The sequence below is a fragment of the Suillus fuscotomentosus genome, assembly GCF_016647785.1.
Source record: "Suillus fuscotomentosus strain FC203 chromosome Unknown F5891scaffold_1, whole genome shotgun sequence".
Classification (NCBI taxonomy): domain Eukaryota; kingdom Fungi; phylum Basidiomycota; class Agaricomycetes; order Boletales; family Suillaceae; genus Suillus; species Suillus fuscotomentosus.
In genome coordinates this window covers 2,763,953-2,786,103 of record NW_024539513.1, presented here as the reverse complement: position 1 = coordinate 2,786,103, position 22,151 = coordinate 2,763,953, and the positions used below count along the sequence as shown (strand labels likewise).

The 22,151-nt window shown below is 46.2% G+C and overlaps 7 protein-coding genes across 7 annotated transcripts; 5 read left to right on the top strand and 2 right to left on the bottom strand.

Annotated features, from left to right (window-relative positions):
* Nucleotides 1-242: 242 nt before the first annotated feature.
* On the top strand, nucleotides 243-1,797 carry F5891DRAFT_1180516 (PIN domain-like protein; the record flags this gene model as incomplete). Its single annotated transcript, XM_041365944.1, has 6 exons — nucleotides 243-266; nucleotides 318-436; nucleotides 488-731; nucleotides 781-896; nucleotides 944-1,502; nucleotides 1,552-1,797. 6 exons carry the CDS (start codon nucleotides 243-245, stop codon nucleotides 1,795-1,797), a joined length of 1,308 nt encoding a protein of 435 aa, XP_041234519.1.
* A 569-nt stretch (nucleotides 1,798-2,366) lies between these two features.
* On the top strand, nucleotides 2,367-2,783 carry F5891DRAFT_1180515 (uncharacterized protein; the record flags this gene model as incomplete). Its single annotated transcript, XM_041365943.1, has 2 exons — nucleotides 2,367-2,452; nucleotides 2,501-2,783. The coding sequence occupies 2 exons, from the start codon at nucleotides 2,367-2,369 to the stop codon at nucleotides 2,781-2,783; spliced, it is 369 nt and encodes a 122-aa protein (XP_041234518.1).
* A 2,177-nt stretch (nucleotides 2,784-4,960) lies between these two features.
* On the top strand, nucleotides 4,961-5,375 carry F5891DRAFT_1180514 (uncharacterized protein; the record flags this gene model as incomplete). Its single annotated transcript, XM_041365942.1, has 2 exons — nucleotides 4,961-5,217; nucleotides 5,276-5,375. The coding sequence occupies 2 exons, from the start codon at nucleotides 4,961-4,963 to the stop codon at nucleotides 5,373-5,375; spliced, it is 357 nt and encodes a 118-aa protein (XP_041234517.1).
* Nucleotides 5,376-16,076: 10,701 nt separating this feature from the next.
* F5891DRAFT_938073 (uncharacterized protein) lies at nucleotides 16,077-16,433 on the top strand (the record flags this gene model as incomplete). Its single annotated transcript, XM_041374148.1, has 1 exon — nucleotides 16,077-16,433. One exon carries the CDS (start codon nucleotides 16,077-16,079, stop codon nucleotides 16,431-16,433), a length of 357 nt encoding a protein of 118 aa, XP_041234516.1.
* Nucleotides 16,434-17,051: 618 nt separating this feature from the next.
* Nucleotides 17,052-17,471, bottom strand: F5891DRAFT_1180510 (uncharacterized protein; the record flags this gene model as incomplete). The annotated part of the gene is made up of 1 exon (XM_041365941.1): nucleotides 17,052-17,471. One exon carries the CDS (start codon nucleotides 17,469-17,471, stop codon nucleotides 17,052-17,054), a length of 420 nt encoding a protein of 139 aa, XP_041234515.1.
* A 249-nt stretch (nucleotides 17,472-17,720) lies between these two features.
* On the bottom strand, nucleotides 17,721-19,140 carry F5891DRAFT_1180509 (uncharacterized protein; the record flags this gene model as incomplete). Its single annotated transcript, XM_041365940.1, has 8 exons — nucleotides 17,721-17,792; nucleotides 17,876-18,007; nucleotides 18,063-18,207; nucleotides 18,259-18,479; nucleotides 18,533-18,562; nucleotides 18,610-18,656; nucleotides 18,715-18,929; nucleotides 18,986-19,140. The coding sequence occupies 8 exons, from the start codon at nucleotides 19,138-19,140 to the stop codon at nucleotides 17,721-17,723; spliced, it is 1,017 nt and encodes a 338-aa protein (XP_041234514.1).
* An 899-nt stretch (nucleotides 19,141-20,039) lies between these two features.
* F5891DRAFT_937044 (uncharacterized protein) lies at nucleotides 20,040-20,888 on the top strand (the record flags this gene model as incomplete). The annotated part of the gene is made up of 1 exon (XM_041374073.1): nucleotides 20,040-20,888. One exon carries the CDS (start codon nucleotides 20,040-20,042, stop codon nucleotides 20,886-20,888), a length of 849 nt encoding a protein of 282 aa, XP_041234513.1.
* Between the last annotated feature and the right edge of the window lie 1,263 nt (nucleotides 20,889-22,151).

Here is a 22,151-nt window from a genome sequence, read left to right as displayed (position 1 = left end):
CAGCACGCTTGAGCCGGTCAAGAAGGTCCTCCAGGACTCCAAGATTGACAAGGTGGAGCGCCAAGCAGTATGGTCTTGCTAACTCCGAGATATTCCAGCATACTCCAGATGTATTCCTTGTATTGTTAAGCTCGTGTCTGACTTCAGACTGGTGGTGGTCAGGTGACGTCTGAATCTACCCCTTTCTATTTGCCCCCCTTTCAAGAAACTTTCGTTGTTGTCTACTACCATCACGACTCATCATGGGAATACGCAGACTATGGGAGGTGAGCTGAGATTTTCTTGCTGTGGGCTGCAGGTACTGATGTTCATCACAGCGAGTCACTTTATCTGCTGAAAACCGAACTCTCAAGGAACTCACAGTGTCAGAGCTGAAGACTGAAGATATCGAAGGCAACCACAAGCTCCAATTATTCAAGATTGGGATTGATGCCAGGTACATGCTTCTCTTCTTTTGTATGTTCATTGAACTCACTCATGCTGTTAGCCTGTGGATGCACAGCATCTGTACTGTCTTTCGGATCAATCCTGCAGGAGCCGGAAAGTCGCCAGAATTGCGGACACTGTTTTTTCGACTGCAGACACTGCTGAAGCTGCTGCTGCATGCAGTCTTTGTCTTTGATGGCCTTGAGCGCTTGCCAGACAAAGATCACAAGGTTAGGAGCAGCCCCCACTGGCTCACCCGTGACTTCCAGCGCATGCTGGAGTTGTTTGGCTTTCACTGGACTGAAGTACGTTCTCTCCTCTTATGATGTCGCCATCTCACCAGTGCCATACCAGGCCCCGAGTGAAGCTGAGGCAGATCTGGCTGCCATGAATGTCCATGGCATCATTGATGCTGTGATGACTGAGGACAGCAATATCTTGGTCTTCGGAGCTCTGTGCATTATTGGAAGGTATGCTGCCATTTTCCTGTTGATGTGCTGCCGTTGATTCTCGTCAGTGCGAAAAACAACAAAAACTATCTCAACATCCAGGTGTTCACGGAGGATGGCCTTGAACATGGCTGCTCATTAACCCGAGGAGACCGGCTGCTAATTGCCCTGCTTGTAGGTGGTGATTATGATGGTGGTGTGCCTGGCTGCAGTATTGAAATCACGCACAAGGTGGCACTGCACAGTAAAATCGGCCAGATGATGCTTGATGCCTTCCTCTCAATGACACCAGATGAATTCTCTGAGCAGGCTAAGGAGCTCATTGAGGATCTCCATACCCTACTTTCTACTAATCCTTACAATTCGCTTGAGCGCAGGTACAAGGCAGTTGCGGACCGCATTCCTCAAGGTTTCCCTCAGCATGCAGTAGTCAGCAAGTACATTCACGCTTTCACATCTTTGTTGGCCGGTGCAGCTGCATCGCCCTGGGACATCTCATTCTATCAACCAGATCTCGCGAATCTTGTGGACTTTTGCCGTCAGCATTTGGGCTGGGAGGATGATGCGATCATTGAGAAGATGTATGGAGGTATATGGGAGGGCACCTATCTACGTGTGCTATGCAAGGTAAGCAGCACTGTGCTCATGTAGGCAGCTGCTAACACTTGTGTTTTAGTTGCCACAGCGCTCACCAGACCAGGCAAACCTTCAGCCGAAGCTAAAAGTCCTTTCTCAGTCGACGCCTATGGCTTTGAGGCATGACATCGATGTTTACAACATTAAGGTTGACTGTTGGCGCTTGGGGTGTAATACTCTGGGAAACGCTACTCCTGGGCAGTTGTCTGCCATGTATATACATGTTCCAAAGGTGATACTCCAGCACATGGTACCAGAAGCGGTACAGCAGTATATTAGTCTATAAATTGTTGGTATAGCATTAACACGAATCTTAATGTCATTTGTGGTCACTCTCACACGCTGAACTGAGTGAAACGTGAGATGGCATTGAATACAAATTAGCTAGAGGCCCCTAACATAATCTCTATCCTGAAAATCTAAACTAGCTTCATACCACACCACTCGCTTGTTTTGCGCTCGCAGAACATGACACGGCTAAAGAAAAATTCTACTGAAGACAAACAGCCACCAGACACCATTCACAAGCAAAAGAAGAGATCGGCTGCTGAGAAGACAGCATTAGCAGATGTACAGAGGTGTAAGGAACATGGTATCAAAACTCACCTTCAGGCAAGCAACATGAGGACAAACTATGCCAGGCACGTTCATCATGGACGGGAATGGCTGGCAAGCCACTTTGAAAGTTCTACTGTCAGTGAGACTTGGAGGGATGACATCTTTCAAGGCTCACTCGTTCCGCTGCTCACAACTGCCTAAATAACTGCCGACAATGACGTGTATGAGGACCTTGCATTCAAAGATGCATTTGAGAACGTACCGAACAAATGCTCTGACAAAGCGCTCGCTCTGTACATGTCCCTGAAAGGATTCCACGAGAACCTCAGCAAAACTACAGTCGAGAGCATCCGTTCAGCATTCAAGAAAATGTGGGAGTTATCGTGAGTACATACATGAACATGAGCACATGAGCACTGACCTATGTTTAGAGATGGTGATACCTATTGTGGCAAATGGCACTTCAACGAGGCGAAACAGCACTGGGAAGGAAATCCTGCCGATTCTGCAGATATCTATGATGTGCTGTCGTCCATCAAACATAAGGCAAGTGCAGAGGGTGGAGATCAGACTCACTCAATGGTGATGACGAAGGACTACATGGATCGGGCATTCCGATGGCACCAGGCTGCATGTCCACTGGATATTGCCCTGCAGATGATTGACAAGGTGATGAATGGCGCTTGGCCGTCAGATATTTGTCTAGACTTATAAATGAGAACAAAACTCACCCGCCATCTTGAGCAAGTCACATTCACATCAAATGGATGGACCTTATGGACAAGGTGCGATCCTGCTTGTTTGTGGTCCATGCACGATCTGACTTGCATCAGCAGGTGTTTTGAGCTCATGAAACTGCAACGGAAGGACATCTCACTCGATACTATTGTTCTGGACGGTGTGCTCAAGACGTACCTTGCAAATGAGACACTAACACTGAGTAAGTGCACGCCATACTTTGAGATCTTTCTCGCGAACCAGAAAGGATGGCAGTGTTATGCACTCAAATAGATCTGTTATGCGGAGCCCTAAGAGGGGCGTTGTCCGCTAACGTTCGTGATGTAACTGGAAGGGTCCGGTGTAGCGACTGAGACTGGCGACGATGAGTCGGCAGATATCAGAGACGTGCGTGTCACATGACTTCTAAGACGGATGTCTTCAAAGTCACTGACGTTCTCAAAGTAAGGACAGTCTTGTCCGAACGATGAGTAGTCGATCGAGGTAGACTTAGGCGCGATGAGCACCTAAGGAAAGATACTAGAGACTGAAGCTGAGGGGGCTTCAGAGGGAAGTATGTCGAGGGAAGATTGAGTAGATTCAAGTTAGGGAATCTAGTACAGGGTGACCGACTACTTATACTAAGTGGAAAGGGTTAAGGGCAGGGCTACCGTACTGTAGGTACGGGCAAAGGGGAAACGGAAAGGGTATAGGTACGCTGGTAGCAGAGCCTGATTAGGGATGTGAGGTCGAATGCGGAATGAGACCGAGAAACGTTGGAACGAGCCAACGGTAAATGATACAATGCGCAGCACGCATGAGTCAGAGGAAAGATAAGACAAGATAAGGAAAGCCACATTGGTGGCATGAGTCAGAACGAGTCATAGCTCGAAGGCACGTGCGCACGTTGGTGTGAGAGGAGGGGGATGAGGGACGGGAACGGTCCCGAGGATCCGGTCAACGGATAGTCGGTAGAGAAGTATGAGCCGGAGGCATACGAGGGCGAGGACAAAGGGGAAAAATGATAGGGGGGCCATGTAGCCGATGTGACTTGTAACACTTGGAGTGTCAGTGACAAATCCAAAGTACAAGACTTTTCCACCGGTATTGTTTCTTGGAATGCAGGAAGACTTGTCTTTGAAGACTGTGTTCAGAAACTGGGAGCTTTTGGCTAAGGTAGGCTTTTCGGCTGTGTATTTTTGTAAGGCCAATGGGAGGTGGACTTAAGATGTGAGTTGCTTGTATCAAATTGGAGCTGATAGCGCGTGACTTAATGACCTTACCAGCAAATTATTACAAGATTTATCCATGGCCTGATGCACCAGCGTGCGACAGTTTCTTTTGGACGATGATTTGGATCAAATGGCTCGAAATATTTCATTATGGGCGCACCCTCCTGCCAAACGACTTCCTCTTTCCTGCCATGAGTGTAAATGGCATTATGCATCCTGGACAGCCGATCTCTCACAATACTGTACAAAAATGGATCAATGAGTCTACTACTGACGCTGGAATCCGTGGTAACTTTTCAACTCACTGGTTTCATTGGGGGGGTGCACAATATTGGTTTATGTTCACTCCAGTAGGTCAGTGGTGGATGCTTGCTAAAGTTTGTTGGTGGGGTGGATGGGCTGATGGCGAGCATGTACGTTTCTTGTGCTCACACCTGATGCTTCACTGACACAGCTGTTTTTTTTTCTTGTCATGTTTATTTTCAGCATGACACACTCGTTCACTACCTTCTCGACGAGTTACACGCATATGAAACTGACTATAGCAATGCCCTTTCTCCCATCTCTCGTGGCGCTGATGCCTCTCTTGCTGGTGAACACGCACTTACCAGACCAGCATCCACGGAAGAGCTTCACATGGTGCACACATCTGTCACTGCAGATGTCAACAGCCTGTGCAATGACATGTGCTCCCTAACAAGTGTTGTAGTGCAGGCTGCCTGCAGCACAGCAATTGCCCTCCAACACCTCGATTCAAGCCACCACTTTACCAGTGTCTCTGAGTGTGCCTCCCATACAACAACTCCACCATATACCACTCAACCTGTCAGAGGAGCACCCACCACAGCTGAACGGCCACTCTCACCCAGACCCATTGTCAGCCCAATGCCTACCATGGCCCTATCCACCTTCAGCACATCATGACGGCCCCGAGTCCCCACCATGGCATCCAGCTCACAAAAACTCCCTACACCTGGCCTCGTGATCCCTCGGGTTCCAGTCGCTCATCCCAATGGCACTTCCAGCCCAAAGAACAAATCCTGGAAGGAAATCGTCGAGCACTGGCTTGTTGGCAATCGGGACCAAGGACTGACAATGCCGTTGAAAGATTGGCCAAGGGAGTGGTACCAAGGCGCCAATAGACGGTTCGCGTCAAAGTACCACCAAAGGGCGACCATTGCACTGGAATTCATCAATCAGTAAGTCCCTGCTGTTATCCGCTATTCCAGTACTACTCACCTTCTGTCTTGCTTCCAGGTACGAGTCAAATGAGGTGCATTTCCTTGCAGCTTATCCAGAGGCTGAGCTTGGCCACACACAACTTCTGAAGGCCGTGAACAAGGCACACGCTGCATGAGGGGACCGCATCTCTCGCAATAAATGACACTTCAGCTGACAACTTCCTCGTTTCACTTCTCAAGAAGAACATGGCAAAATGTTTCGTTGCTGCATACCAAGAGCACGATGGGCAAACCCATTCGTCTATTCTAAGCTGCTAAGGTGCACAGGGTTGGATCTGGGTGAGAGCTGGATGAGAGCCAATGAGGCTTTTTTTTTTTTTTTTTTGATCCAATTTATGTCTATGTGGGGTACAATACCCTATGTAAGACAATTCTAACTAGGAAAATGGGGGACTTCCTAGTCCCCCGCCGCTGAAGGTACAACAATTCAGATGGTGAGTCTGAACAATGTGTTGGGTCTTGCAGAACCTAGCTGCTATTCGACCCTAAAGGGTTTCTGGACCAAGCTCAAGGCTCAGAGAAGAGGAAATATCATGAAAACTTGCTCAGCACTCAGACTCATACTGGTAACTGGTGAAAAGATTGCTTGCTTATGTAAGCTACAAAAGTGCCAACATAAGATAAGGTAAAAACAGTCTCTACAAGCCCAGCCAGAAACGAATCCCTATACCGCGTCTCCGACTTCGCAAATGCCCTGGGGGAGGGGTGACCTCCCCCAGTCCGCCATTCCCACCAGCCGTTTTAGATGCGCAAGTCTTCCAATCTGTGGGACCTTTGCTGTACAGTTCGTGGTGGGTGGGTCCCTGATGTTGGCTGTGGATGATACAAGTACTCGGGTGTGACACCGTGTATGATAGGAATGATGGAGTGCAGACTGTAAAGTAAAGTTTTTAGGTGCTGGTAACCTCGTTTTGCTGGCACCTCCAGGTTGGTCTGTGTGGGAGGGTGTTCGTTTGGGCAGCAAGCAAGCAAGGTATTCCATCCCTCCTCCTTCTTTCTGTGAATGTCCTTTCCTCTAACTTCTTCTAGTTTAACGCTTCTCGTGTTCTCCATTTGGACTGCTGATAGTCCGAGTCCCATCATTGTCGAGTAGTGGGTTAAGGTCTGGTGTCCTGCACCCAGAGGTTTCCTTAACCGTTGTGGGTCTGCTTGGGTTCTTACTATGGTACGCTAAAGAGATAGTCATCGTCTGTCGTCATTTAGTCTTAGGAGAAACATCACCAAATATTGACCGTAGGTGGCCCATGCTGTTAACATAGCGAATGAGTGAGGCACTTGCTTTGGGGTTGGACAACAGGAACGACATGGAGGAAGCGCGACAATGGTGGGCAGTGGTGAGAATGTGTCGCGCTCTCGCATACTGGGGGCATGCAAGTAGAAAGTGCAGTACTGTTTCCCCAGTGTTTTCACAGTGCAGACAATTGGGAGAGGGACTTTTGCTGATGTGATGAAGATGCTGGTTGAGAGAGATGTGCTTGGTGCAGAGCCAGATAAGCATGCTGATATGTCGTTTCGGGAGGTGTTGGGCTAAGGAGATGAATGATCCTTTGAGTATGTCAGGGTCTAAGTTGTCAGTATGATGGTATTGGGCTGGCTTTCACCAAAATCTGGCCCAATGCTCAAATGACTCGTGCTTCTGTGCTTTTTTCAGCGCGGATATACTGCTTGGGAGCACCCCTTTACGAAGATAAGGAGGGAGGTGCCTTCTGGGGCTGGATTCCATTTGTGATTTGGCTGCTTGTTTTGCCTCCCTGTCTGCTAATTCATTCCCCTCAACTCCATTGTGTCCTGATATCCATCTAACCGTGACTTCGAAATGGCGGTCTCGGCTGGTTTTCTTCAGTTTCATTATCATGCTGCGAAAGTGGTCTATCAAATAATGGCCTGACTTGGTTGAGAGGACTTCACCGGATTTGATCGTGGCTTGGTTATCCACGAAGATGGAGACAGGGTAGGTGATATCATCTTCCATAGAAAGTAATTGCGCTGCTAATGTTGGTCCAACTGCCTCGGCTTCGTATACGGTGTGGTCATCTGTAGAACCCAGGTGGTAGCGCAAAGTCTTTGGTTGAGCCAATGAGGCTTACCACTTGCTTCCGGCTGTAGTTGATTATAATGTCCACTACCTTACTCGCTGTTGTTAATCACGAGCGCTGTGCTCCTTTTTGTGCTCTGTTTTTCAGTCAGAACTCATGCCGTCACACGAATCTGGTCATGTGCCAGTGAGGTCAGTGAATCCCGCCTCAAAAAGGTAATTGATCGGTGTCACGTGCCCTAGTGTGGCTTTTTGGCTGAGCGCCACCATAAATTTCTCGACATAAGTTTGCTTACGCAAGCCTTTCATTTTTACAATACCAAGAGGAAAGACTGAAGTACTTCATATCCTATTACATAATCAGTCTCATGTGACCTGATGGCACATTTTGACAACCATGTAGAGCTTCATTATGACAAGTATGCAAGACCCACACTATGGTATTTAACAAGTTAACATCAGATTGCAACAAAGTTTGAACAAAGCTTTGAGTACAGCATTCAGGTAGTGCAGAGGCAGTGTACACAGCTTAATACATAGCCACAGAGCACAGCCACTAATGATGACTTGAAAGATTCTAGAATATTCCATTAGATACCACTGGAGTTTGGTGGAATAGTCTGGAAAATTCTATGACATTCTTTGAAACTTTAATAGTAGATTAGTAATCAGTAGTATAGCCACTCGTAGAGTAGTATATAAGGGGCTCATTTCCCCTCTAATAGAAGAGCTCCCAAGTTATCAGAGAGCCCATTTTCTTGTATTACCTAAGCTTGAGTGTGAATGAGTGATTGAAAATAAGAAGAGTGATCATAAGGCTCTTTTTAGATTCTCACTTCTAAGATTACTGAGTGACACTGAGTGAAATATTAGCTTATTTCATTCCACTTTTTGACACTGTTTCCCACGACATACAGAAGCACATTTGAGGCCACCATTGAGCCATACTTTTTACACTAGCTGGTACATGGTTATCAGTCGTCTAGTGCAATATATTCCAGTTCTCTTTCAGACACAGGAAATTGATTCTGTGGGGAGAATATACATATTTTCATTAGCAAGGGAAGACAAATAAGACTAACAGTCAGTCACTAATATTAAGAACTTGGCCATTTAAGACTACATCAAGAGGGTGTACTCTGTGGTTTCGAAGTCACGTATTAGTTTGGGCTGATCCGTGTTAGAGGCTTAGTTTGATCTCCAATTGGTTTGTGAAGATAAGGAGTATTGATATAGCTCTGAGAATCATCGCATAGACATACATCTGTATTCATTGAAGTCATAGCACTGCATCGTGCCAGTTATTGACTTTCTTTAGGATCATAGCACTGCATCAAGCCAGTTACTGATTCTGTTCCCCTTTTAGTCACTGAGTACCTCCTTTGAAAACTCAACACACTTTTCCCATGAACAACCACGTTATCGACTGTTGGTATTTGTCTGAACCATTGACCGTGGTAGGATACTGAAAATTGGTAAATTTTACTGTTTTCACATCCTAGTAAGACAATGTGCGCCGAATACCTTGAAGATCTCATCCTCCCCTTCTGACCTCACAGCATTCACCCATGTCACACCCACCTTAGACTTGTGGCATGCCCACCTTGGTCACATCGGTGGAGAGTTAGTACACCATTTGCCTTTGTTTTCGGCGGGAGGAACTGTATCAGCAGGGGCGACTTTATCCAAATGCGAGTCATGCATCATGGGTAAGCACCCTCACCCTCCTTCTGAGACTGCTCACGCGTCTCGATTCCTTGAGCTCATCCACTCTGACCTTTGCGGACCGCTTCCCATCATAACTCCCCACAATAAATGTTACTTCATCGTTTTCCTCAACGATCACACAAACATCTTAAACTTGCAACTTCTCACGTCAAAGGATCAAGCCATTGACACTTGGCGTCTCGTGCATGCTCGTTGGGAGAATCAGTCTGTATTATGGGTGAAAACATTCCGGTCAGGCAATGGGTGTGAGTTTCTAAACGCACCTTTCACTAAGGAGCTTGAGGAGGCAGGAATCGTGCGGCAGCTATCAGCGCCATATGCGCATCAGCAGAACGGTAAAGCTGAGAGAGTTATACACACCATAGAGGGACATATGTACGCAATGCTTGATCACACCCGTCTCCCTTGCAATCTCTGGAGCAAAGCTGCCCTTTGCGCCACCTATCTGTTCAATCACATGGAGTCTCGCTCCCTCCTACCTGGTGTAACACCTTATGAGATGCTACATGGCGCAAAACCTGACATCTCGCACCTTCGAGTATTTGGGGCGAGATGTTTCGTACACATACCAACAGAGCAGCAGGAGAAGTTAGGACCACGCTCACGTGAAGCCATGTTCATGGGCTATCCGCCTGGTGTAAAGGCGTGGTGATGCCGTGACACCATTACAGGAGCATTTTTCAACTCTAGAGATGTGATTTTCGATGAGTTATTTTCAGGTCGTCCCTTCCCTGACATTGACAGCGATGATGACGACGACGACACTGTAGTGCGCCTGCAAATCATCGCACCTGTCATACCTCATGCTCCTCCTCCACGTGCTCCTCCCACTCCTCCCTCTGCACCTGCATGTTGATCAGGAAGAATGCACAATCCCACAGAATGTGGACGTCAGTACTGGGAACAGCTTGAAGCTGACACTGTCCGTTTGCAGCATCAGTGTGACCTACGGTTCGCTCATGTACATGGCACGCCACCTGCAGATGATCCTACCGCACCCGTGCCTCCCATTCCCGTTGCCACTCATCCCACACTCTTACCTGCGCACTCTCATCCACTTGCCGATGACAATGATGTCTCTGATGCTGGTGGTATTCACACAGACACCAATACCGTAGGCTTTCCCCAAGCTCTTGCACATCTGATCGTGGCAGAGCAGGCCTGCATCTCCATTCGCAGTGACTCCCGTCAAGATCCCCAGGCTCCTAACTACAACATGAAGATTCCTCCTAACACCTACAATGAGGCCATGCATCATACAGACCGTGACTTCTGGCTCGCCGCCATGAGATGGGAGATGAATCTAATGTCGGAGATGAACATTTATGAACTCATTCCTCTCCTGGAGAATCACAAAGCAATCGGCTGTCATTGGGTACTTGAGTTCAGGGAAGACATGAAGGGTGGATCAGTGTACAAGGCACGCTTAGTAGCCCAAGGGTTCTCTCAGGTTCCCGGTATTGACTTTAGTAAAACATTCGCTCCTGTCGCCAAGGCTGCCTCCATTCGCATCATCTCCTCCCTTGCTGCAAAGAATAACTGGGAACTCGACGTGTTTGACACCAAACATGCTTTTCTCTGGGGAAACTGACGGAGGATGTGTACATGCGCCAACCTCTGGGCTTTGAGCAGTTCGCACCAGATATCGGGTCTCTAGTTTGCCACCTCCTCTCCTTGTTATACGGACTCAAGCAAGCAGCCTACAATTGGTATGAACTTCTATGTGAAGTTCTGACTCATCTGGGCTTCCTTTGTGTAGAAGCCGACTACGCTGTCTTCGTTTACGATCGCACCAACGGAGAAGGAGAGCACATCATCTGCATTATCGCTTGGCATGCCGATGACGGCCTTGCAGCTGCCAGTAGCCGTGCTTTCCTCATCGGGATTAAAGGTCAGATCATGCAACAGTTCGGTATTACTGATCTGGGACCAGTGTCAAAACATCTTGGCATTCAATTCAAGCGCAATCATACTACATGTGAGCTCTGGATGCATCAAAATCTCATACCTCCTCGAGGAACATGGCATGACTGGCTGCAATCCAGTCTCTCTCCCCATGGATGCCAACTTTCCATTTGGTCATGATACAGATCTACACCCTGACATTGATAACCTCACTACTGAATTCCACAAGCTCATTGGCGAGCTCCTATATCTAGCCATGTACACTCGCCCTGACATTGCAGTTGCCGTCATGAAGCTCGCTCAGCACAATTGTTCTCCAGGACCCTGTCATTACACTGCAGCCAAACATGTCCTGCGCTTCCTCGCAGGCACCATCATGCTACGCACTCATTATGGGGGTGCAACGGTCAATTCAGAACTCCACGGCTTCAGCGATTCGGATTGGGCCAGCTGCCCTGAAGACCATATATCCATCACTGGATATGTATGGTTCTTTAACGGAGGCCTTGTCTTGCATTCGTCCAAGAAACAACTCACACATGCCCTTTCCTCGATGGAAGCCGAATATATGGCTCTTACTGCGGCTGTTCAAGATGGACTCTGGCTCATCTCATTCTTCGAGTACTTGAACATCCCTTTCACAATGCCTCTATGTCTGTTCGCTGATAACATGGGAGCGATTGCTCTTTCGGAGGAAGCTGCCAACCATATCCGCACAAAACATATAGATCTTTGTTATCACTTTATATGCGCACACATCAAGGCCGGCACTTTCAAACCTGAGTGGCTCTCCACTCACAATAATGTTGCAGATATCTTCACGAAATGCCTTCCTCGTCCCCTTTTTCGTCATCATCAAACCAGGCTATCGCTCGTCTCTCGCTAGTTTGCAACAATGTCTTGTTGTGGGGGTGTGTAGAATAGTGTCGTTGTCGTTGTCATCGTTGTCATCATATGTTCATAGCATTTTTCCTTTTTCTGTCATATCACGTGGATTAGTACATATAGCTGTTCCGCTTCTTCCTCGTACCTCAGTTGTTCTCTTCCAGACACTGAGGTACGTTTCTTCTGTTCTTCTTTTGTCCTGCCGTCCCTTACAACAGATTCTCTAGCACGTTTGTTGTTAGGTAACATTAATATAGTTGTTCTCTTCCAGACACTGAGCACATTTGTCGTTAGCTTCCAACAATAATATTGATACGAAAGGTTCTGCTGAGGCACAGGCATCTGTTGTGAATTTTGTGAGAAGATGCAGTGAGTCGGTTGTTGATTTTCCTGGACATCCTCCGAAATGAGTTGGGGGGAGAAGGTTATGATGCTCTGCCATATAGACCAAGTCGTCAGCAATGCAGGATGAGAGTATCTTACCCATGGTGTCAAGTAGCATGATGGGACGGTATGCTTTCGGCAGACTGTAGTCTGGTCTGCCAGGTTTTCGGATTACCACTGTCAAGGAGAGTTTCCAGTCTTCCGGATAGTGTCCAAGTTCGAATGTCGCGCAGAATATGGGGCCCATGTAAGGTACAAGTAGGTCAGCACAGTTCTTATAGACACAGTTACATACTCCATTTGGGCCTGGAGCCTTATAAGGGGAGAGTTTAGCTATAGTGCGAAAGATTTGTTCATCAGTAATGGGTGCGAACTCGCAGATGGGTGGATTATAGGCAAAGTCAGGCTCAATGTGCTCGTCATCTGGGGGTTGTCTGAAAAAGACATTATATAGGAGTTCGCTCTTCCTGGTGTTGTCTTGTGTGGTGCTGATTCCTCCTGGGTCATTTGGGTCTTTCAGTGTTTTGATCCACATGTGAATTTGGTCCTGTGGGCTGCTGGCTGCATATTGGTGAAGGTCCCAGATGTTCATTGGTGTGATGGCTTCGAGCCACTCTTCCCAATGGTCCTTCTTCGCTTTCTTGATGTTTTCGGAGAAGCGGTTGCAAGCTAGGCAGAACTCTTCATGGATGGGGTCTTGACATTGGGCTAGACAGTTTCTGGCCTTCTTGCTGAGCTGATGTACTTGCTTTCATTCAGTGCTTAGGTCGTTCGACCACCACCTTTTTGCATAGGGTGACGGTTTGGTCTTGGGGACATGCTCTTCTATGGTTTTAGCTATTGATTGGGTTAGGTGTTTGAAGAGGGCTTGAAATTCATCTATAGATTGGATGTTAGCGGGTGGGGGTCGCATTTCGAGTTCGGACGAAAGGGCTTCTCTGAATGTGTCCCATTCTACAGTTCTATAGTTTGGGCACTGTTCGAGGTTGATGTGTTCTGGTTGGAGGTCTAGGGTGCTAATTATTGGGAAATGGTTAGTTTTTACAGGGTGTAGTTGGTATTCCACAGCGCATTTAGTAAACATATGTTCAATTTCAACGGAGCAAAATACATTATCTGGGCATGTGTAGTTTTTTGTGTTTGAGGCTTCGAGGGTGGTGATACCATGGGGTAGTGCTCGAGTGAGTGAATATGCAGCTAAGAGATTAATTAGTATGTCCGCAGCGTCTAAGTTCGCTGCGGTGAATAAATGAGAGTTGCTTGTCAGGTCCCACATGGGATGGTGACAGTTGAAGTCCCCCATCCAGATCATGTGGGTGTGGTCCACACTGTTATCGCCTTGAGTGTTGAGTTGAGGGAGGGGATGGTGAGCAAAGTTTTCGACTATAAAGTGCCATTCAAGGAATTGGAGAGTTTGCGAATGGTCGCAGGCATTGTAGATATTGTATATACGCACCTTTCCGAAGTTTCCATTTAATTCGATTGCAGTGATGTTGGGAGAGTCAAGAGGTACAATGTGCCAGTTGTTTTTGGATAGTTTTTTGTTGACAAGTAGGATGGATTGTGATCATTCTGGGTTTGAGTGATGATTGGTGGGGTATATGATGTCTCAGTATCGTCTAAGATTGGAAGCATTAGTGAGACCTACTGGGTTGAGGAAGGGTTCCTGAATGCATGCAAGATCATAGGTATTGGGGTTGAGGTTTTGGAGCATGTGCTCCCAGGCAGTTGAGGATTTGCATAGATTTTGTTGCCAGATTTTGAAGTTGGTGTTGGGGTGTTGTTCATTATGGTTGTCCTGCATTAGTCAAAGTTGGAGTGAGAGGGACTTTCGGTGTTGGTGTCTGGGTTGATGGCGGGAACCAGAGAGGTGTGGTGGTGGTGGATCTGGGAGATGAGTGGTTTGAGGGAGGGAAGTGTTTGTTCAGTTTGTTCTGGCCTTGTGGTTGGGAGGTTAACCAATTGTCCATTAGACGCGCCTGGAATCCCATTCCGATTGGGATTTTCACGAGGTTGACGGTGTTGGGCTTGTTTTCCCTGTTGTTAGGCTGGTCATTGCAGTTGTTGCTGTTGCTGGGGTTGTGGATGTGGTATTTTGATCAGTAGTCAGCCATAGTTACCATGGGTGTTGAGGTCTGTGACTGGTTGAGTCCACATCGGCTGCCTTGGTGGTTCGTTTTGTTGTTTGTAGTTGTCATTGCTGTTTTGGTTTTCCCAGGTGAGAGGGTCATCAGTTGGGAAGTATCTGTATTTGGCGTCTTCGGAGCAACTCTTGAAGTTTTCCCATTTGTTGATGAAGGTGGGGCATTCTTGACTCCATGAGGCATGGCCCTGACAATCACAGTTAGCGCATTGATAGTAGTTAGGATTGTCTACTTTGCATGCTGCTGTGCAATGCTCTGCCCCAAATGTTCCACATGTGTCGTGTTCCTGGGTGCATTCTGCTGCGACGTGGGATACGTTGTAAGATTGGCATTTGAGGCAGCGTGTTGGCTCTGGAAGGAGTTTTCGTCCATAGACCTTCTTGCCTTCAATTGAGATACCGAAATGGAGGATTTGGTTGGCACTTTCTTTGGTTCTGAGGGTGATGATGACGTGTGCTGTTTGTTGATCTGCTTTGCGGCGAGTGATTGGTTTGATCCATCTTGCTTTGGTGATTGATCCCTGCTTGAGTCCTCCCTTTGCTTCTACTTCTGTGTTGATTTGTATCGAGCTGGGGTTGTAAGAGATGGGTACGTTTTCAACCAATATGTTGAAGGATCGGTCTTTGACAGTAGCGTTGGGGCCGAAGTTGACCGCGAATTTTCCTCTGTGGGTGGGGGTGTTGAGCCATTGGGCAGATTCTGCCAAGTCGAGTTTGTATAGGATCCCTCCATGTGGGAGTCATCGTGCTGATTGGAAGGTTAGTCCTTGGAAAATGGTGACTTCATCTTTCTCTACTAGTTCTAATGTTAGTTTGGCTTTTGCGACAAGCTCAGCTTCAGTTAGTCCTCTTAGCGTGTCTATCTTGCCGAATGAACATCTGTCAATGAGTATTTGCCTTGCTTGTGCTTCACTACGGGCTAAGATTTTGGTTAGTGGGGGCAGGACATTAGTTCTGGCTGCGTGTGCATAAGTTTGTGTCCCTTCAGGACTTTTAACTTTTTGGTGGTCTAATGACGCAGTGGTAGCATTCATCACTGCTTTTTCAATGCTTTCAGTTGAGTTGGAAATGTTTCCAAGTAGCTCTATTGCTGCGTTTTCCAGTGCTGCTTTGTGGGCATTGGTGATTTCTGCTATTCTCGCGGCTTTTTCTTCTAGTTGCACTATGGGGCTTTGTATGAGGGATGTGACTTTTTCAATGAGGTTTGCTGCATCCAGGTTTTGTTCGGCTTCAATAAGCAGGATTGCGATGGCTCGAAGAATGTCGACATGTGTTGCACCTAAGGCCACTGTGATGCTGAATTCTAGCAGGGCATGGGCCGTTTGTTTAATGATGTTGCAGGCAACAGGTAGATTGAGGCCATGCGTCAAGAGTAGTTTTCTGGCTGCCATTTGGTCTTTGATTTCGGATCTGATATCTGAACCAGTAAGATGATCTTCTATTTCTCTGCTTATTGATAAAAGAGGTTGGTTGGCAGTAGTTTTTCGGCCTCTAGTGGTTGCTGTCACTGATGCAGTCTGGTTAGTATGGTTGATTGGTGTTAGCACCATGTTTTTGTGTTTTTATTGTTTTGTTGGTTTTGTTGTTGGTTTTCTTTTTATGTATTCAGAAGCTAGTAGTAGAAAGAGATAAAAGAGAAGAGAAATGAGGTGAGGAGGACATCAAAGACATCTTTGTCACCGTCTGGCGCAAAACTCGGTTGAGTTTTTCCAAGGTCCTTGAAGGGTGCCACGTGGTATGGGTCTAAGAAGCCTTTTTAAAAAATATATCATAAGATCCAACTGGCAGAACCCGCAGTTTGCATTCTTATCGGCCTGCCACACTACCGTTGGCGACAAAAAGCGCCCGGATGAGTCGATCCATCTAGCTGAGGCCATGCAATTCTGCGGATTTCGCAGTGTGATCGGTTCCATGTGGTCTGTTGACAACGAGGTTGCATGCGAAGTCATATCTGCTTTATACCGCAAGTTAATTGGTGATTCAAAAAAATTGGACTGCACAGGTGCTGCGGTAGTGCTGCACAAGGCTGTGAGATTGTTGCACAAGAAGATTCCGTTAGAACAGCAGATTGTATTTGTCCACATAGGTGTGTAGTTAGAGACATGATTCGCTATATTATTCCATTTGCTGTATTTCTAGTTGTTTTCATTCCCTTGCTCTCCTGTTCATCACAAAAATTGCTCATACTAGACCTAACAATACATAGATATATATATGGTATCAATACTGTCAATAATATCAAGGTTAGGGTTTAGTATGTCTGAGCAGACTTGGAACCTGAAATGTCCAATGGACGGAGCGTGTATGACGTGTTCCAGGCAAATATATCATTATCTCAATTAGTTATTCAGATATTGTAAATCACACAGAGATATTCAGTTAAAGTCAGATATTGATTATCATCATGAGAATACAATATATTGTAAGGTGCTACAATATAAGGAACCTGCTGCACTAGCAGGGTATCACTGAATGAGAGAATCCAGAGATAACATGGAAAGCAATGTCAGAGGTAACAAGAGCACAACACCAAAAGTCCCAGTGTGAGAATATGAGTACAACAAGGCAAAGTCCAGTGTGAAAATGCGGTGATTCGAGAAGCAGCTGCCGAGTCCGAACGAGCGATCATTGAAGTGAAAAATCTAAAACCGATCAAGGAAAACCGAGTGACAACATAGTCGGAATAAGGCAAAATGAACATACCAATACCATCTATTTCCTGCGTGCTACGTGTTTGGTGCGACCTTTGGTTGGCTTGGCCAGTTCATGGTCCTCATCGTCAGATTCCTCTGTTGCACGGTGCTTACCCTTACCCCAGCTGGTTTTTGGTGCCTTCTTTTTCCTCCTTTTGTTGGTACTGATGGGTTCCAAGTCTTCATTGTCGTCAGATGGAACATCATCTGGCATGAGTTCACTCGGTGCAGGAGATGTTGGTGGGATGGGGGCTGTCTGCACAAGCCTTGGAGATTGAACGATTGGTGGTGGGGGGAGTTCTGGTTCCAGGGTGACAGAAGCAACTGGCGGTGGGAGGAGTTCTGGTTTCGGGGTGACAGAGCTTTTAGGCGGCGTTGGGATAGTTGGAGTAGCTTCAGGTGCTGCAGGTTGTTTGGCAGCGCTAGCACGAGTGGCCATCTGTGCTCGCATTTTAGCCAGCCCATTTACTGGAGCAAAGGACGAGCCAGTCAAATTTCCAGGTCCATTGTTGTCGGATATGGTCAGTCCGCCTTCGCATCTGTTCTCATTTTTAAATAATGTCCTAAAGACAGAAGCAATTAGCCAGGCAAATTATTGGAGGAGAAAAACATATCTGTTCCACCATTTGAGGAGTCCCTCCACCCAGTCTCTATCCTCACACTCGCGAATGAAGTCGATAATGTTGTATTAGAATGCGCGATTGTTGAATTGACTGTCTGCTTCAGACCATTTGTTCTTGTTGCTGATGGCAAAGCGTGCCTGGCAGTAGTAGTAGTAGTAGTAATAGTATATGAAAACAATAAGTCAGTTGTGTTAAGTACATCAATTAAAATAAAACTCACCTGAATGCAAACATATGCTATATGCTCTGCCTCGACAGTAGTCATGTCATGCAGGGACATATTGCACAAATGTGTAGTGCACGAGTCGTCACCTAATGCAGTGGAAGGACCTGTAAAAATATGACACATTATCTAGTAATACAAAATATTAGTAAGATACATGCATATAATCAACTGAAAGACTTACATGCTCGATGAGATAGCCCTGGAACAGGCCCTCGTGCATGGCATCCTTGTTGTACCTGCTGCCAGGAGGATTTCCGGCCCACAGAAACACCGGAAAGTCGATTGAGGTCATACAGATACGTCTGATCTCCATCCATTTTTGGGCCCTAAGTCAAAGAACATCAGATGATCGGATATGTCATAAATCGAGTACTTACAATGTGGGATCTCGGTTGAAATCAGTGAGTGCTGATATCAGACAAAGAAAAGAAGCAAGCACAGGGTGATTGATGCCCATGTGCACCCTGGACAGTGAGCCGCCGTTGTAGATTGTAGGCTTCAAACCTTCTTTTAATGGTTCAGGCACCGCATAGTGGCTGATTTGGGCCTTTAAGTGAGTTGCATCATCCAAACGTGTTCCACTGATAACAGCAGTCATCTAAATAGTATATCAGTACATGATATGTGCGCATATAAGCAGCATATACTCACCTTTTGTGTGATCTGAGTGAGTTCCTTGGACTTTGTGCGATCAGCAATAAGTGATTGGAGTCACGGAGCCAGTTGACGCAACTGCTGATAGTTGCGCTTGTACTGATTGAGGGTATTGGTCGAACTAAAAAAATGGACATCTTAGTATAGACTTTGCAAAATGAACATTCGGACTTACAGACTTGCAAGCCTTTTCTGACGGGATTCGTGCTCGACCTCTGACTCTTCCAATTCTCCATTCTCTGCAGCCTGCTCTTGCTGTAGGAGTAGACCTACCCTTAGAAGTTTCTCCATGTTGCAAAACAGATCAGTGCAACGTGCCATGGCATGTGCTGCCACAAGATAATCCTCTTGAGCTTCGAGTTCAGAGTTGTTCTCTTTCGAGATCTTAGCTTGCCTGATCATAGATTATATTAGTGATCTTGGTGCAAGGAATTTGAATAGAAAACTTACTTGACTTCTCGATCACCTTTATCAGATTTGTGCCCATGTTTTTTAGACAGCTTCTTAAGGCAAGGTTGCAAGTGTTCCATTGAGGAAATAGAAGAGTCGCTGCTGGTGTCACTCTCTGAAGCTGAGGGGGATCTGGAACAATGTTTGTGCGGCATGCTTGAGATGTGATGCAATGATATCAATAGAAGAAGTTGTGTGATCAGAATCTGATCAACAAAGGCAAATTTCAATCTCCGAAATCACATGACCCACCTCGCTCAATTCTAATTTCTCTAAGTCAAAATCTCTTCATCATATCCTAGTTGACAATCATGATCATGAACTGACTGCTTGATCAGAAGCATTGATTGCTTCATCCACAGACTGGAATAGGTGTGTCTGTCATACCTTAAGAATGCTCACATACCATGCAGGTGGTGATAGCTAAGCCATGTGGCGAAATGGCACAGGCAACTCCAAGGACTTAGACCGGGAGTTAGTAGACTCATTTGGAGAAGAGTTGCAGGAAGCAGGATCAATACATATTCCCGCTAAGTCTTATGAATTTGTTATTATATCTATGATGCAATATAAGATCTAAAGTTTGTGTTCATGTTGGGCTGAGTGTGCATCCCATGGACGGCCTCACCTGCCTTGGGTGTGCAAAGGTTTTCACAACTCAGAAAAGCCTCAGTAATCATGAGGCTCGCCAGTAAGAGCCTGGATGCTGATGTCTATAAACAGCAGCGCTGTCTGGAGAAGCAAATGCGCCGGAAGAAAAAAAAGGCAACATGTCATGGCTCCTGACACATCTTCCTCACCAGAAGGCAGAGATATGAGCCATAATGCTCATCAACTAAGTCCTGAAGACCAGATGGATGTCGACAATGATCAATGGCTCAATCATGATCATATGCATGAGGTAAGTCATTTTATATTGAATGATCAGTTTGTCTAATTTTATAACTAATAAAATGAAAATACTGCTGGAGCTTCTACTGACGTCCGCGCACCAATCCCACCAATCCCTGATGTGCCTGCCATAACCTCTGCTCGTTCTGGCCGACGAATCCACATGCCCGCTCATTATGTGGACTATATCCCAGCTGGACCTACCAATCTCCCACATTTACCTGCTCCTCCTCCAGATAGTCCTCCCAACCGAGTCATCAATGACCTCCCCGACCACCAGCCCATACTCATCCCCTACCAGACTGCACCAGATGCACTGGGTCTTTTCTGCATCTATGCGCAAAAATCCACTCTCATACCCACCGGAAATGAAGGCCTGGATGTGATTGCTGATGCCCTGACCTTCGAAACTCAGGGCAATTCTCATTTAGTGCATTCTCAGATCGATCCTGGACTTCCCTCCCAAGAAATCCATCTGGAAGACATATTTTCCCCATTTAGCAGCCCAACTGCAGGACTTCTCATGTGCTGGCAGTATTCTGGCGCAAACTCTAAGTCGAGCGCTGAAATGAAAGGTCTCACCAGGGAATTTCTTGACAATGATGTATATAGGAGAGAAGACATGCGGATTTTTGACGATGTGAGGGAGAAGAGGCTCATGAAGGAGTACCTCAAGGACAGATCCAATCTGTTTTGTGTGGAAAATGGCTGGTGCAGCTCTTCAGTAAAAATCTGCCTACCCAAAGAAAAGGTGAAGTTCCCATCAGAAGAAGACACCCCAGAATTGGAGATCACTGGTGTTCATCACCGCTCCCTCACTGACATCATTAGATCTGTCTTTGAGGACAGCATCGTGTCCACCTTCCATCTGACACCTTTCCATCAGCAATGGGAAGCCTCTGATGGGCGCAACATCAATGTCTATAGCGAGGCATATTCCTCACCAGCCTTTATAGAAGCCTACAAGGAAATTAATGCACTTCCCCAAGATCCAGGCGATGACCTCGAGTGAGTTATTGCCTCACTGATGATGTGGTCTGATGGCACTCACCTGGCTAGTTTCGGTGATGTGTCACTCTGGCCCTTCTATCTGTGCTTTGGAAATCAATCCAAGTACACACGAGGCAAGCCAACCACATCTGCATGTCATCACGTTGTGTATATTCCAAATGTATGTGCCATTTCATTTGCATTCTATTAATTTGATTATGCTAATTACAATATATTAAGCTTCCTGATAACTTCCAAGACCATTACGGCTGTCTCTTTGATGAGGCATCATCCAGTGATGTCTATACTCACTGTAAGTGCGAGCTCATGCAAGCCATATGGTTGCTTCTATTGGACAAAGATTTTATGGATGCCTACAAAAATGGCATTATTATTTGATGTGGGGATGGGATCACTCGACGTGTTTTCCCCTGCTTCTTTACTTACTTGGCAGACTATCCTGAAAAGTGCATATTTTAATCTTAAATCTTGTGATTGTATCTCATCTTAGGTCTATTCTTGTAGGATTCTGCTTGCATGCATCAAGTTTCTTGGCAAATGCCCTTGCCCCTGCTGCCTGATCAAAAAAGAAGATGTCCCCAAGATGGGCATGAAGATTGATCTTGAGAACTGCCAGGCAACTTAGCATGTTGATGATGAACAATGTCATCGCACAGTTGAAAAAGCCCACAAGCTTATTTTTCAGCATGGCATTGGCATCAATGGGCAATGGATCAAGAAGATCTTGCAAAGCGAGTCGCTAGTTCCAACTCGGGTGAGTAATCTGTGCATCAATCTTAGATTTATATCTTATTATTTCATATCAGAACACATTTTCTATGTGGTTTCTTAAATACATTTTCAATTTTTTTTCAATGTTTGTTGTTGACTTACTTCACGAGTTCGAGCTCGGTGTGTGGAAAGCAATTTTCATACACTTGATGCACATTCTCTTTGCCGTGGGTGGTTCAGCGGTTCAAGAGCTTAATTTCAGGTATGTCATAGTTCTCTTTGCAATATCACAGCGCTTATATGACTACATACAGGTACCGTCAGGTTCCTACTGTTGGCAGGGGAACGATCAGATGGTTCCACAAGAACACTTCTGCAATGAAGCATCTCACAGCCCGCGACTTCAAAGATTTATTATAGGTGAGATTGATTCTATCAGAATTTGATGATGAACTGATGCACCTTTCATTTCTAGTGTGCTATTCCCGTATTTGAAGGACTTCTCCCCCCCAATCAGAACACAATCGTTCTCGACCTCCTCTTTGACCTTGCT